This window comes from Coregonus lavaretus, assembly GCF_964263955.1.
Source record: "Coregonus lavaretus genome assembly, chromosome: 23".
NCBI classification, from domain to species: Eukaryota; Metazoa; Chordata; class Actinopteri; order Salmoniformes; family Salmonidae; genus Coregonus; species Coregonus lavaretus.
In genome coordinates, this window is record NC_140010.1 from 15,259,873 (window position 1) to 15,275,930 (window position 16,058).

General features: G+C 39.5%; 1 protein-coding gene across 1 annotated transcript in view; it reads right to left on the bottom strand.

Moving 5' to 3' along the window:
* The window catches only part of LOC311098925 (dystrobrevin alpha-like), a 50,739-nt gene extending 42,706 nt beyond the window's left edge, over positions 1 to 8,033 (bottom strand). The window contains exon 1 of the mRNA XM_084139473.1: positions 7,993 to 8,033. Within this exon, the coding sequence (XP_083995599.1) occupies positions 7,993 to 8,009 (17 nt within the window). The 5' untranslated portion in view covers positions 8,010 to 8,033. The remainder of the gene's footprint in view (positions 1 to 7,992) is intronic.
* Positions 8,034 to 16,058: the final 8,025 nt, after the last annotated feature.

Sequence of the window (16,058 nt, forward strand, 5' to 3'; positions counted from 1 at the left end):
TTCATTAAAAATCCTACAATGTGATTTTCTGTCATAGTTGACGTGTACCTATGATGAAAATTACAGGCCTCTCTCATCTTTTTAAGTGGGAGAACTTGCACAATTGGTGGCTGACTAAATCCTTTTTTCCCCACTGTACTATATACATTTTATGGACACAGTCAATTTTACAATAATTCAAAAATTCTTTGATTCTTTGCTTTCTAATAGTGATACCTTTGTAATGGATGAATGACTATATCATTATTGTGTGCAGCAAAATATAGTGCTTCCCAGGTGATAATTTTGCCATTAGAATACATGAGTAACACTACTAACTCAACAGCTTGTTAGTAGTTGTAGTATTATTCACATAGCAGTGCTACTGCTCAGCTGCAACTTCTATCATGTAATGTACGTCCTACGGTCCTACTGACTCAATGCATTTAGTAAGCCCTCAGTACAGAGTTAAACACACAATTCAACAAGCGCAACACTATCCCCTTGGTTATCACCACCAGTACACTCTACATACTGTATCACCATCCACTTGATGTCACCATCCACACACTATTATCTAAATTCACTTCATAGCGTGAATCACCACAAGATACTGTATCAATAGTTCCAAGAGGCCGTCACTAAACATCATCTGTGAAATTATTGACATTTAGAGTTGTTTTTTTCATCAATGCTGAGCACTTTTGACCCCCTCACACTGCCCATCTTCACTTGAATAGATGGTGGCATGCATGACCAGTGTTTCCTCTATATTTATTTAAATTGTGGCCGCCACTCCAAAAAATATGATGTAAAACGTTTTCATTATAAACTTAATCGACTAAAATCAGATATAAAGTATGTAGAAAAGATAATGGAGCTATCTATTTTTAAATAAGGTCTTCATTGAGAACTAACAAAACTGTCCAGTGTTTCCAGATTCCTATGAAATATGACCTATAATGACTTACAATATGAGTTAAATAGTTTTCCTTCCCAAAAATGGTAGTTAAGTATGTTAAAAAGCAGCTTTTCTGTGTCGGAATGGTATGGGCGTACCCCAACAACAGAATGGTGTGGACGTATACCGGTCATAAAAAATATTAATACAGTAGACCACGGATTGGCCAGCTCATCCTCCTCTAGACCACTGATTGGCCAGCTCATCCTCCTCAGGAGTATGGCATCATACTCTATAGCCTTGGTCACACTGCAGGACTTAATGCTCAAATCAGTTTTGTTTTTCAAATCCGTTTGGAATATCGACTCTCCAAACAGCAAGTTACAAGTGACAAATCGGATTTGTGTGTGTTCAGACAGCAGTCATTTGCTGACATGGCTACGCTAGTTGTCAGAGTAATGACTGGTGTGTGCGCAGTGGTGTAGGCTGATTGGTGGTGGTGCTCGTGCTTCCTATCACTCAGAAGTTCTGTAGCAACCTAAGGTGACAACAATGCCTGCCATGGACAAGTCCCAGTTGCTTTGAATGTTCAAAATCATAGTATAAGAACACTTTTAAAGGATAAGATGATCCAACTTTCAAAATGAATCATTTTTGGCTAGCCACAGCAGTCAACTAGCTAGCTAAATTGGGTAGCTGTTTAGCTTTCTAGCACATTCACTAATTTGTTTGTAAACAATGAACAAGCTAGTTAGCTACAGTGGGGGAAAAAAAGTATTTAGTCAGCCACCAATTGTGCAAGTTCTCCCACTTAAAAAGATGAGAGAGGCCTGTAATTTTCATCATAGGTACACATCAACTATGACAGACAAATTGAGAAAACATTTTCCCTGAAAATCACATTGTAGGATTTTTTATGAATTTATTTGCAAATTATGGTGGAAAATAAGTATTTGGTCACCTACAAACAAGCAAGATTTATGGCTCTCACAGACCTGTAACTTTATGGCTCACACTCGTTACCTGTATTAATGGCACCTGTTTGAACTTGTTATCAGTATAAAAGACACCTGTCCACAACCTCAAACAGTCACACTCCAAACTCCACTATGGCCAAGACCAAAGAGCTGTCAAAGGACACCAGAAACAAAATTGTAGACCTGCACCAGGCTGGGAAGACTGAATCTGCAATAGGTAAGCAGCTTGGTTTGAAGAAATCAACTGTGGGAGCAATTATTAGGAAATGGAAGACATACAAGACCACTGATAATCTCCCTCGATCTGGGGCTCCACGCAAGATCTCACCCCGTGGGGTCAAAATGATCACAAGAACGGTGAGCAAAAATCCCAGAACCACACGGGGGGACCTAGTGAATGACCTGCAGAGAGCTGGGACCAAAGTAACAAAGCCTACCATCAGTAACACACTACACCGCCAGGGACTCAAACCCTGCAGTGCCAGACGTGTCCCCCTGCTTAAGCCAGTACATGTCCAGGCCCGTCTGAAGTTTGCTAGAGTGCATTTGGATGATCCAGAAGAGGATTGGGAGAATGTCATATGGTCAGATGAAACCAAAATATAACTTTTTGGTAAAAACTCAACTCGTCGTGTTTGGAGGACAAAGAATGCTGAGTTGCATCCAAAGAACACCATACCTACTGTGAAGCATGGGGGTGGAAACATCATGCTTTGGGGCTGTTTTTCTGCAAAGGGACCAGGACGACTGATCCGTGTAAAGGAAAGAATGAATGGGGCCATGTATCGTGAGATTTTGAGTGAAAACCTCCTTCCATCAGCAAGGGCATTGAAGATGAAACGTGGCTGGGTCTTTCAGCATGACAATGATCCCAAACACACCGCCCGGGCAACGAAGGAGTGGCTTCGTAAGAAGCATTTCAAGGTCCTGGAGTGGCCTAGCCAGTCTCCAGATCTCAACCCCATAGAACATATTTGGAGGGAGTTGAAAGTCTGTGTTGCCCAGCGACAGCCCCAAAACATCACTGCTCTAGAGGAGATCTGCATGGAGGAATGGGCCAAAATACTAGCAACAGTGTGTGAAAACCTTGTGAAGACTTACAGAAAACGTTTGACCTGTGTCATTGCCAACAAAGGGTATATAACAAAGTATTGAGAAACTTTTGTTATTGACCAAATACTTATTTTCCACCATAATTCGCAAATAAATTCATAAAAAATCCTACAATGTGATTTTCAGGATTTTTTTTTCTCATTTTGTCTGTCATAGTTGACGTGTACCTATGATGAAAATTACAGGCCTCTCTCATCTTTTTAAGTGGGAGAACTTGCACAATTGGTGGCTGACTAAATACTTTTTTTCCCCACTGTACCACGTGTTCTTGTCAAACTGTCAACAATCACTCCGGCAGACCACACTCATATGTTTTATTCTTGTTCTAAGCTGTCTGAGTATTGGGTCATCCTTTTTTAATACTCTCTCTAAAATTCTAGATATTGACCTGCAGCCTTGTCATTTGATAGCTATATTTGGAGTTCCATCTTTGTTGCCTAGTCTCACTAAAAGTAAAGCAGACGTTGTAGTGTTTGCTTCCAGCCGGCAGAGCTTGCTTAATTGGAAATCCTCAAAACCTCCCACTGTATCAGCCTGGTTGAAAGATCTAATGTAATTTCTACACTTTGAAATTAAATACACTTTGAGAGGTTGTACTGATAACTTTTTCTTGAGATGGCAGCCTTTAATTTCCTTTTTTGAATAGTTGCCTTCTATTGATCAGGAGTAAGAATTTTGGCCAACGGGATATGAGAGGGTGTGGGAGGGAAGGGATAGTATGTTGTTATATTTATTTTTTATTTTTGTGTATGTACAGTACCAGTCAAAAGTTTGGACACACCTACTCATTCAAGGGTTTGTCTTTATTTTTACTATTTTCTACATTGTAGAATAATAGTGAAGACATCAAAACTATGAAATAACACATATGGAATCATGTAGTAACCAAAACAATGTTAAACAAATCAAAATATATTTTTTATTTGAGATTCTTCAAAGTAGCCACCCTTTGCCTTGATGACAGCTTTGTACACTCTTGGCAATCTCTCAACCAGCTTCATGAGGAATGCTTTTCCAACAGTCTTGAAGGAGTTCCCACATATGCTGAGCACTTGTTGGCTGCTTTTCCTTCACTCTGGGGTCCAACTCATCCCAAACCATCTCAATTGGGTTGAGGTCGGGTGAAGGTGGAGGCCAGGTCATCTGATGCAGCACTCCATCACTCTCCTTGGTCAAATAGCCCTTACACAGCCTTTAGGTGTGTTTTTGGTCATTGTCCTGTTGAAAAACAAATAATAGTCCCACTAAGCGCAAACCAGATGGGATGGCGTATCGCTGCAGAATGCTGTGGGAGCCATGCTGGTTAAGTGTGCCTTGAATTCTAAATAAATCACTGACAGTGTCACCAGCAAAGCACCCCCACACCATCACACCTCCTCCTCCATGCTTCGCGGTGGGAACCACACATGCAGAGATCATCCGTTCACCTACTCTGCATCTCACAAAGACACGGCAGTTGTAACCAAAAATCTCAAATTTGGACTCATCAGACCAAAGGACAGATTTCCACCGCTCTAATGTCCATTGGTCGTGTTTCCTGGCCCAAGCAAGTCTCTTCTTCTTATTGGTGTCCTTTAGTAGTGTTTTTTTGCAGCAATTCGACCATGAAGGCCTGATTCACGCGGTCTCTTCTGAACAGTTGATGTTGAGATTTGTCTGTTACTTGAACTCTGTGAAGCATTTATTTGTTCTACAATCTGAGGTGCAGTTAATTGCCGATTTCTGAGGCTGGTAACTTGAATGAACTTAACCTCTGCAGCAGAGGTAACTCTGGGTCTTCCTTTCCTGTGGCAGTCCTCATGAGAACCAGTTTCATCATAGCGCTTGATGGTTTTCGCGACTGCACTTGAAGAAACTTTCAAAGTTCTTGAAATGTTCCATATTGACTGACCTAATGTAATGATGGACTGTTGTTTCTCTTTGCTTATTTGAGCTGTTCTTGCCATAATATGAACTTGTTCTTTTACCAAATAGGGCTATCTTCTGTATACCCCCCCCCCCCCCCCCCTACCTTGTCACAACACAACTGATTGGCTCAAACGCATTAAGAAGGAAAGAAATTGCACAAATTAACTTTTAACCAGGCACACCTGTTAATTCCAGGTGACTACCTCATGAAGCTGGTTGAGCGAATGCCAAGAGTGTGCAAAGCTGTCATCAAGGCAAAGGGTGGCTACTTTGAAGACTCTCAAATATAAAATATATTTTGATTTGTTTAACACCTTTTTGGTTACTACATGATTCCATATGTGTTATTTCATAGATTTGATGTCTTCACTATTATTCTACTATGTAGAAAATAGTAAAAAATTAAGAAAAACCCTGGAATTAGTAGGTGTGTCCAAACTTTTGACTGGTACTGTATATGTATATTTATTACGGCTGTCAAAAATAGCGCGTTAACGACGTTAATTAGTTGTTTGCTGTTAATTACGTCAATTTTTTTAACGCATTTCACGCATGCGCAGTGTGACAAATTATTCAGGTCAGGAAAGTGGTTGGGAGCTAGAGGCGAGATGGAGCAAGGTGAGCAAAGTGGGCCTATTGACGGATTCAAATATAAGAAGAATGATGATGGTACAGTTAACAAGTACAAGGTTATTTGCAAGATTTGTAAGAAGGAGTTTCAATTTCACCGGAGCTGTTCAAGCTTGAAGTACCATGTCAACGCCAAACATGCGTTTGCTGGGCCGTCAGATTCAGCAAGTGGTTTGCGCCAGACCACGCTGAATGTTTGCAGGCAATTAACAAAAATCAACCTCAGATAATTTGACCAACACAATAGCAAAATGGATTGCAAAGGATTGTAGACCCATTAGCATTGTAGAAGACTCAGGTTTCCTTGATGTTTTGCAAGTGGCATCTCAAGACTCATTCTATAAGCCACCGTCAAGAGCCACAGCCAAAGACAAATATTATGGTGTGTAGTATGTTTCAGCTTGATTTAAAACACCATTATTTGGCTGTGTTAATAAACAGACATAATATGAAAATTATGTATCTGTGTCCTGTTATTTATCTTTTGGTATGCATTTCAGAAAAAAATGGTTAGGATTCAGGTGTAATTGCAAATAGTGATTAATCATGATTAATCCACTGAAAATTCTGATTAATTTGATTAAAAATTTTAATCATTTGACAGCCCTAATATTTATATATTATTATTTCCAATTGTATGTTTTAATTTATTTTATTTTTGTATGTATGGTGCTTTTGTTGTTAAGGGGAGGGAGGTGTTTCAACAAGTATAGAGGGGATAAAAGGATGTATCTGTTCAATTTGTAATTTGTATTCCTTTATATGTCCAATAAACAAAATCTATAAAAAATTAAAATTAAAATAAAGATATGCCAAATAACAGTCTAAAAACCACTTGAGGGCAAATAAATCAGATTTTACTGTTCAAACACAAGTTGCATGGCCAGGAATCAGATTTGTATCTTCAAACTGCCAATGTGAACAAGGCTTAAGAGGAAGTAGCAAGCATTTCTTAAATGGTCTGTTTGAGATACAAGTTTCAGGTGGGGTTTTTGAAGTGTTTATTTTTCTTCTCCAATTTATGCGTTGGGCACAAATGGGAGTATAGATTGAGTCAAAAACATTATTTGGGTATAAGTTAACAGAATATTAAAAGTGAGATTTTCACTGGACAGTTACTTCAAAAGTACAAATGTATAGAATTGCAGGAAATTAGCTTTAAAACTGCACATTTTCTCTCAGCACCATGAAAACATTTGTAGAATTGCAGGAAACTAGATTTAAAACTGTAAAATATTATCTCTGCCCCATGGGATTTATTTTTAGAATTGCAGTAAATTAGCAAAACACAGTCTCTGTGGCCAAGCGGAGGGCCTCTAAAATCCTAGGGGAAACACTGATGACAGATCATTTCTTACCAGTTGACCTTCAGGACACACTAAATAATGTAAGTATGTAAACAAAAGTCAGTCGCCAGCAGACTACAGGGCATTGAAAAACTTGAATGAGACAAGGCTGAGTGTTTCACAGGGGCAGAGTGGCAGAGCTAGCGAACGCTCACACCATGCCTCGCTGCACACTGTCCAAAGCAATCTAATACACCTAGTCATGTGCTTAGTTGCCATAGCAAAGAAGTAGCAAAGAACCCAGTCACTCCATTGTCCATTTCTAAAAGACAGGGTGCAATGTCGTTGTCGTCACCCCCCCCTTTAGAGGGGTCCAAAGTTTGTGGAGCAATGTTTTTCACCAACCTTTCGTCATACATCTTCTCTTGAAGATCTAACAGGCACCATTCATGTTTGAATCAGGATTTGAATACATTGCAATTACAAATAGAATAAATCTACAATAGAACTTGTCCATTATACAATGACAACAGAAATGATAAACGACTTTGACTCATTACACTCGTTCTACTAAGACTGGTCACTTTTCAACAAATAGGGCTGTAGAATGTATATAATTGAAAGGGATAAATATGCAAATATTATGCAGTGGTCTCAGGTTACAGGCAGGAACTTCCAAATGTTTCATTCCAAATTCAAGGTATTGTACACATAAACAAAATGGACAACTATTTTTCTGCACACAGACCCTTTTCTGCAGAGTTACGCCCTCTATGGTAACACCGGGTGAAATTGATAAAAAGTACTGCATTCACTAGACACTGTTTTCACACAATAAAGATGACTGTAAACAAAAAGTATCTGTCTGTAATGTCAAGTTTTAGTTGAAGTAAGTTACAACAATGTTAAACACTTTTCAGTGAATAATTCATTAATCATCCTAGCACAATCTACTGGAGATGTCTCATCTACAGTAGTGCAGAAATGCATAACTAACTAATAATAACATGGTAAAACTCCCTTTTCATATCACAAAAGAAACAGACAAGTTCTTGTGCCAAGTATTTGACCTTACGAAGGCTATTTTTAATCTGTGAAATAAATAGCTAAGATTGACACAAACTACTATTCCCCTGGTGAAGATTGACAACAAACAACACAAATCAGGAGATTACAAACTTGTCAATGTTGAACGTACCCTTCAGAATGTACCATGTTCCTCTGTTTCCTTCTCCTTTTCTGTCTGTGTGCTACTCCAAAGGCATGTCCTTCTTAACAACAACTGTACAGAGTATAAAGCCCTCTCTACCAGGCAAACATGACATCAAAAGCAGCCAGCACCAGTTGGATGGTGGTTAGCTTAGCTACAGTCAGATATCTGAAATTAGAAACTGTCAGGACACAGCTTGTGTTGCTGCCTCTATCTTTAACTTCAAATGAACAGGCTCCACATTCTTGTACAGCTTTACTGGCTCTCCAGTTGCAGCCCCTTCCAACCTCTCGCTTGGCGCCTGCCCAGCGAGCATTACTCTTGCTCTGTGCTAGTGTCAGATACACTCGCTGTATTCTAAAATAACTGCCCTAAAACGAGCAAATCATCGTACACCATAAACATTGCAGATGACTTGTAACTCTCCACCGCTGCCAGAATCAAACTAAGGCTATAAAGTCAGTTTCTCTCAGCGATATTAAAATGATCACATTTATTGATGCAGTGGATAAATAGACTCTCTTGCCCAGTTATTAACAGAGCTCCAGGCTGCTGAACCATTCCCTTATAAGTCCCTTATTTATATTATGGCTCTATTTTTACCACAGGTGAAGAAAGAAAAGCACAGGAGACTGTGGTGGTTTTCATTTATATTCTTAAACTACTTGGATCAGGTTGTCATACAGTATTTCCGGGACACGAGCAGTTGCTTGAGTTGTGACCCTGCATTTCCCCATAGCAGACTGAGTCATAAGCTATATATTGCAGCTGTTCATGTATTTACTCCTTCCACTGATTGCCCAGTGTTATTTTTACATCATGAGAATATAATTGATGTTGGCATCTGATTTCTAACCACAGTGTAGAGCTGGGTGTAGAGCTGTCTACTTCGTTCAGTTATGAAGTTAACTGTACAGAAATCACCAACAAAAACACCCATCACATATTAAAATTGTGTATTTATAGCAGCATATATGGTCAGTTAATAAGAAGTCTAAACTGTCTTATGTTGTCTGTCAGGGAGTGTATTACATTGGACACTGCAGTGTCTCTGAGTTGTACCAGTCAGTTCTCTGCTTGTGTGGCCTCTGGCCTGGGCAGACAGCACTGACTGGTACAACTCAGAGACATTGCAAAGAGGCCATGGGTCATTGCTCCACAAGACAAAAACGTTGTTTTTGACATGTTTATGGTTGTTGTTCCTGAATATAACTTTGTTGTTCCTGAATTGACACTTTGTTCCAATGTGAACTCCTTTGTGGGGGAAAACAACTCTGAAACTGTCAGCTTTACAGTGGTGATTAGTGAAACTGCTTCAGGTAATCTCTGCAACAACAGAAACAACTGGATGGGTGGGAAATGAATGCCGCTATATACCAAACTGTTGGTTGATGATGCCATTACTGTTTTACAACCAGCCATGATTGCCATGTCAATGACTACATTACTTTATCTAGAATGGATCGTGCTCAGCTCTGGTGTATTTCAGAAAGAATTGAGAAACAGTATGATTGACAGTGTGAAATACTGAGAGCATCATATTTAAATGTTTTTTGTCAAACACACGTGAGTGAAGAAAGGCAACAGGCAGCAGATGACAGATTTATATGCACATCCATTGCAAAATAAACTGTATCCATGTAACGAGAGGCATCTCTACAAATGAGCGATATAAAGGTGTCATTTTTACAACCCCCAAATTGTCAATAGTTTAACCCTATTAAATGGCATGCATTTTGCCTCGTCATAAAAAAAGATCGATCTCACTAGTTCCTATTACACAGTAACTTGGATTTTAAACGAGTGATAATGTCGTTTCACTACCGATGTTGCAGTTCATTTGTGCTGTCTATACTTACCAGGATTTCGAGGCATGGTCATAAAACTGCATTGTTTACATCCAGGAATTGAAGTGTCAGCCGTATCCATAGATATGATTACGAATCATTTAGATCAATTGTCCATTACCCCTAGAACGGTGATAATCCTGTTATTACTAACGCTTTTTGCAGTGGTGCTGTGTTCGAAATTTTCGAGTAACGTTACCGCAACCCAGCATTTGCCTCGAGTATGTGGCCTCTGCCGATGACGTAATGTGGAATCTCTTCACTTGCTTCAGTGAATTCTTACCAAATGTTGAAGTTGACAAAAGAAACATACAAACACATAATTATTCAACCCACCATGACTACAATGCACAGGAAGGATACGTGCAGTGTGTGGAAACAATCCCCATCTGATTTTTATTATTATTATTTATATATGTTGTTGTTGTTGTTGTTGTTGTTGTTGAGTCAGATAAGCACAGTAATAGCAGCTTGGTTTGTGATTATCAGTGGCCACTTTCAGAGTAAGCTATGCCTCTTTTAAAAGACATAACATCCTCCTCACACAGATAGAGAGGATGCAAAGTACAACAAAAATGCACCTCCACCTGGGGTGTATACACTAGAACCCTAACCCTAATCATCTTAACCCCTACACTTACCTTGACCATAACCCTTACCTAACCTAACCCTACCCTTAAACCTTACCTTAACCGTTTTACATTTTAACTTCAATAGGGTTACGTCAGAGTTGGACCACGTACATACTTTTCTGTTTTCACTAGGAACCAAATGAACCAAATGGAAGCCAACAGAAGCAAACAGAATAAAACAAGGAGGGACCTACATTAATTTGTCCAATAGAAACTCTCGTTTACGTTGCAAAACGTTTTGGAACTGTTTTGCTTCCTTGCAACTGTTTGCTATGGTCTTCTTCTAAATGAAGTTTGCCACCTGAGATGGTGGCAAACTTCAGTCACATTTGATAATCCTTTTCCAGTCTCTGCTTGTAAAGTAGTAATTGTAAGTATTCTCAGTACAACTTGTAGGACAGAACACAGTGTGTATTTACTGATGGTGTTAAATCAGGTTTTCTGGACATACAGTGGGGAGAACAAGTATTTGATACACTGCCGATTTTTCAGGTTTTCCTACTTACAAAGCATGTAGAGGTCTGTAATTTTTTATCATAGGTACACTTCAACTGTGAGAGACGGAATCTAAAACAAAAATCCAGAAAATCACATTGTATGATTTTTAAGTAATTAATTTGCATTTTATTGCATGACATAAGTATTTGATCACCTATCAACCAGTAAGAATTCCGGCTCTCACAGACCTGTTAATTTTTCTTTAAGAAGCCCTCCTGTTCTCCACTCATTACCTGTATTAACTGCACCTGTTTGAACTCGTTACCTGTATAAAAGACACCTGTCTCAAACAGACTCCAACCTCTCCACAATGGCCAAGACCAGAGAGCTGTGTAAGGACATCAGGGATAAAATTGTAGACCTGCACAAGGCTGGGATGGGCTACAGGACAATAGGCAAGCAGCTTGGTGAGAAGGCAACAACTGTTGGCGCAATTATTAGAAAATGGTAGAAGTTCAAGATGACGGTCAATCACCCTCGGTCTGGGGCTCCATGCAAGATCTCACCTCGTGGGGCATCAATGATCATGAGGAAGGTGAGGGATCAGCCCAGAACTACACGGCAGGACCTGGTCAATGACCTGAAGAGAGCTGGGACCACAGTCTCAAAGATAACCATTAGTAACACACTACGCCGTCATGGATTAAAATCCTGCAGCGCACGCAAGGTCCCCCTGCTCAAGCCAGCGCATGTCCAGGCCCGTCTAAAGTTTGCCAATGACCATCTGGATGATCCAGAGGAGGAATGGGAGAAGATAATGTGGTCTGATGAGACAAAAATAGAGCTTTTTGGTCTAAACTCCACTCACCGTGTTTGGAGGAAGAAGAAGGATGAGTACAACCCCAAGAACACCATCCCAACCGTGAAGCATGGAGGTGGAAATATCATTCTTTGGGGATGCTTTTCTGCAAAGGGGACAGGACGACTGCACCGTATTGAGGGGAGGATGGATGGGGCCATGTATCGCGAGATCTTGGCCAATAACTTCCTTCCCTCAGTAAGAGCATTGAAGATGGGTCGTGGCTGGGTCTTCCAGCATGACAACGACCCGAAACACACAGCCAGGGCAACTAAGGAGTGTCTCCGTAAGAAGCATCTCAAGGTCCTGGAGTGGCCTAGCCAGTCTCCAGACCTGAACCCAATAGAACATCTTTGGAGGGAGCTGAAAGTCCGTATTGCCCAGCGACAGCCCCGAAACCTGAAGGATCTGGAGAAGGTCTGTATGGAGGAGTGGGCCAAAATCCCTGCTGCAGTATGTGCAAACCTGGTCAAGACCTACAGGAAACGTATGATCTCTGTAATTGCAAACAAAGGTTTCTGTACCAAATATTAAGTTCTGCTTTTCTGATGTATCAAATACTTATGTCATGCAATAAAATGCAAATTAATTACTTAAAAATCATACAATGTGATTTTCTGGATTTTTGTTTTAGATTCCGTCTCTTACAGTTGAAGTGTACCTATGATAAAAATTACAGACCTCTACATGCTTTGTAAGTAGGAAAACCTGCAAAATCGGCAGTGTATCAAATACTTGTTCTCCCCACTGTAACAAAGGGTGTCCCACAGGGATCGATTCTTGGTCCGGTTCTTTTCACTATTTACATTAACAATATTGGTTTATCTGTAAAAATGTTTTTAAATAAATGTACCTGTATGCAGATGACACTGTGATGTATGCTACTGCTCTGCAGCTGACCAGGCTCTGTCAGAGCTTCAATCTGCCTTTATTGCCCTGCAGAGAGCCTTTGTTGAACTGAAATTGGTACTTAGTGCAGGTAAAACCAAGTATATGTTATTTTCCAAATCAAGTAAAAATGTATCTGATGATTTATGCATAGGTGCTTTGGATAGTGCCCTTATTGATCGTCCCCTCTTATAAATATCTGGGTACCTGGATTGATGAAAAGCTATCTTTTAAAAAGCATGTTGATGAGTTAGTTAAGAAGTTAAGAATTAAAATAAGCTTATTCTATAGGAACAGGTCCTGTCTTTTGTTAAACAGTAGAAAACAAATAATTTTGTCAACATTCATTCCGGTTATTATTATATGGCGATATCTTCTATATGATTGCTATATTGAAGCCATTGGAAGCATTTTATTATAGCGCATTGCGCTTTATTGCGGGCGATAGGTTCAGTACACATAATTGCATTTTGTATCAGAAAGTAGGCTGGTCCTCCTTGAAGTCTCGTAGATCGATGCATTGCAGTGCTTTTGTCTATAAAGCCCTCTTGCATGAACTTTCGCCATACCTTACCTCATTGTTAACCTTCAGATGTATAAGTTACCAGACTCAGGGATGGCTAACCCTGGAGATCCCTTCAATCTCCACTGAGTTAGGTATATCTGCTTTTAGTTTTTTTGCGCCTCTCATATGGAATGAACTCCAAAAGTCCTTAAAGTTGGTGGAGTTGGTGCCTGTAGGGCATTTCCAGCCTGGTCTCATAGACCAGACGTAACATAGTAAATGTACATCTGGGACACTCAAAATAGGATGATATGTTAGGTTTGGTATGGTTACATAAGACAGATGGTTACTTAAGGCAAAAACTAAAGTAGGGTGGTTGGGTGGGCGTATAACACAAATGTCTACCAAAGGTAGGTGCGTTTTGCAAATTCGTAACATATAATTTGAATTGTAATTCGTAACATATCATACGAAATGGGTGATGGACATCCACAAATTAATACATACCATACAAAAAGTAACATATCATACTAAATAAGTATCTCAGATTTACATACAGAATAACACAAAATGCTCTGAGACCAGGTTGGCAATTCAGGCAGATGTTAGAAGGCCTCTGCTTTGATGTTAGAGGGCCTTTTGCTTCAGTCTGACACCAACAGGCTCCTGAACAGCTTCTATCCCCAAGCCATAAGACTGCTAAGTAGCTAACAAAATGGCTACACAAACTGAGTTGACCCTTGTATTTTATATTTTAGTCTCTATGCATACTCACAGGACTCGACACACTCATGCACACTGACACTCCAACACACACAACACACTTCATTTGCTCACGTGCATGTTACACACACACTTCACTTGCTCACACACACATGACATGCACACACATTTATAATGACTCTACACACACGCACACACACTCACATAAATCATCATAAACGCTGCTGCTACTCTGTTTATCATATATCTTGATGTCTATTACTCCAGTATCCATGCACACTGTAAATATGATATTAGAACTGACACTGTATATAGCTTACTTACTTATTGTGTTCTTCTTATTTCTTTGTATGTGTTTTTGTTCTACCTTATGTTATTTTTAGTACTACATTGATATTGATTACTGCATTGTTGGATTTAGAAAGGCATTTCACTGTACTTAAAACTTGAAACTTTACTGAGGAATGTGTTTGTTTCTTATGGTAGTTTTGCTTTTTGTGTTTTTTGTTTTTGCTTTTCATGTATTGTCTCACTGGGCACACACTGGTTGAATCAACGTTGTTTCCACGTCATTTCAATAAAATTACGCTGAACCAACAAGGAATAGACATTGAATTGACATCTGTGCCAGTGGGGTGCAATTGATGTTTATAGATATGTATAGTGCAATTGTTGTTTATTGATGTGTTTATGCAGGGCTCATCTGCGAAAGAGACTGTGGTCTCAGCATGACTCCCTGCTTAAATGGAGGTTAAAAAACTATCAAAAAAATAAATGGTGGCTGTGTCGAGTGGAGTGGACTTGAGACAGCTGAGGCAGCAGAGGTATGTATTGTGTTTAATAGCTTACTGTTTTATTTTTTTGTAGATTGAGAGAGGGTGCCGTTTTATGCATGTACACTTTAGTCTGTTAGACCTTTGTTATAGAATCCCTGTTGAATATTGTGTTTGCTGTGCTGCACTGAAAACCAGTTTGCTGTGCTTCCACTTAACATTTGCTGTGTTTTCGTTCAGGCCTTTGTAAAACTGTAAACTACCTTTGGTGACATCCAAGTTACGCCTGCCCAGTAAATCGGCGTACTGTGCCGTATTTGTAATAAAATCTATATATTTTGTGATAGTCCTGTCTTGCATGCTTCCATACCAGTATCCAGTTGAGGTCTTATTGACCCTGCCCTATCCTAGAACGTGTCTCACAGATCTAACAATGGTAGGCCTATAATGTCTGTTCCTTATTTTGTTTAACTTGTAGAGCATTCAATTGCGCTTTAAGTGGAAATGGCATTGATTGCCAGTAGGATATAAGTAACATTTATTGTGTTGGTATCTCATCAATTAATGATCAATAAACAGATCATTTTTATTTTATACTTGTAATGAATGCATGTGCAATTGCTGCTTAGGCACAAATGTGATGCCCCATTGAAAATCAGGATGAGTCTCACTGTCCTTTCATTCATAGGCTAACTTGCTTCATGACTCATTTCTACAACAAGCCGTACCCTAATATAATTACATTTAATATTCCTCTGACTCCTAGTCAGCCAAACAGTTTCACTGGGAAACTTCATGCAACTTATCATTCTAAAATGTTGATAGAGTATCTCAAAATGTCTAGACTTTAGCCTAATCTTGGTGAAAAGGTTCCTCTGAATTAATACAATGCATAATATGTCCCTCTAACTTAGATGGCAGATGAGCAATGCCTGTGTCATGCAAAGAGCCTCGAGAAGCCGAGAAAAACTACAAAATTGAATAATATTTGTCATTTTATAAGGTACAGTGAAAAAACCTATGCTACTGTTCTGAATGCAGCCCTTTGCTTGTTGCTTAGCAACCATGTGATACGGGTAGTTTACGTAGCCATACAAGACGGAATAGAATCGCGTGGGGCATTATAACTCCTTTCTCCTAGCTTTCTGGTCAGAAAATAAAGTTTGTTGAAAATTTCACCGGATATATTGTTTCCGGATAAAGTATCTGTAGTAGTTACATTGGCGCCTGAATCAGGATGTTATCATTTTAAAAGAACGAGGGCCTATCCATTCTGCGAACAAGTAAGTTGATAGCCAACTCGCTCATGCTTCGACTTTATTCCATGATGAGACATGACACACACCTAGCCTGCTTTTTGCCATTAGGTTACACAGTGGCAAGATGTAA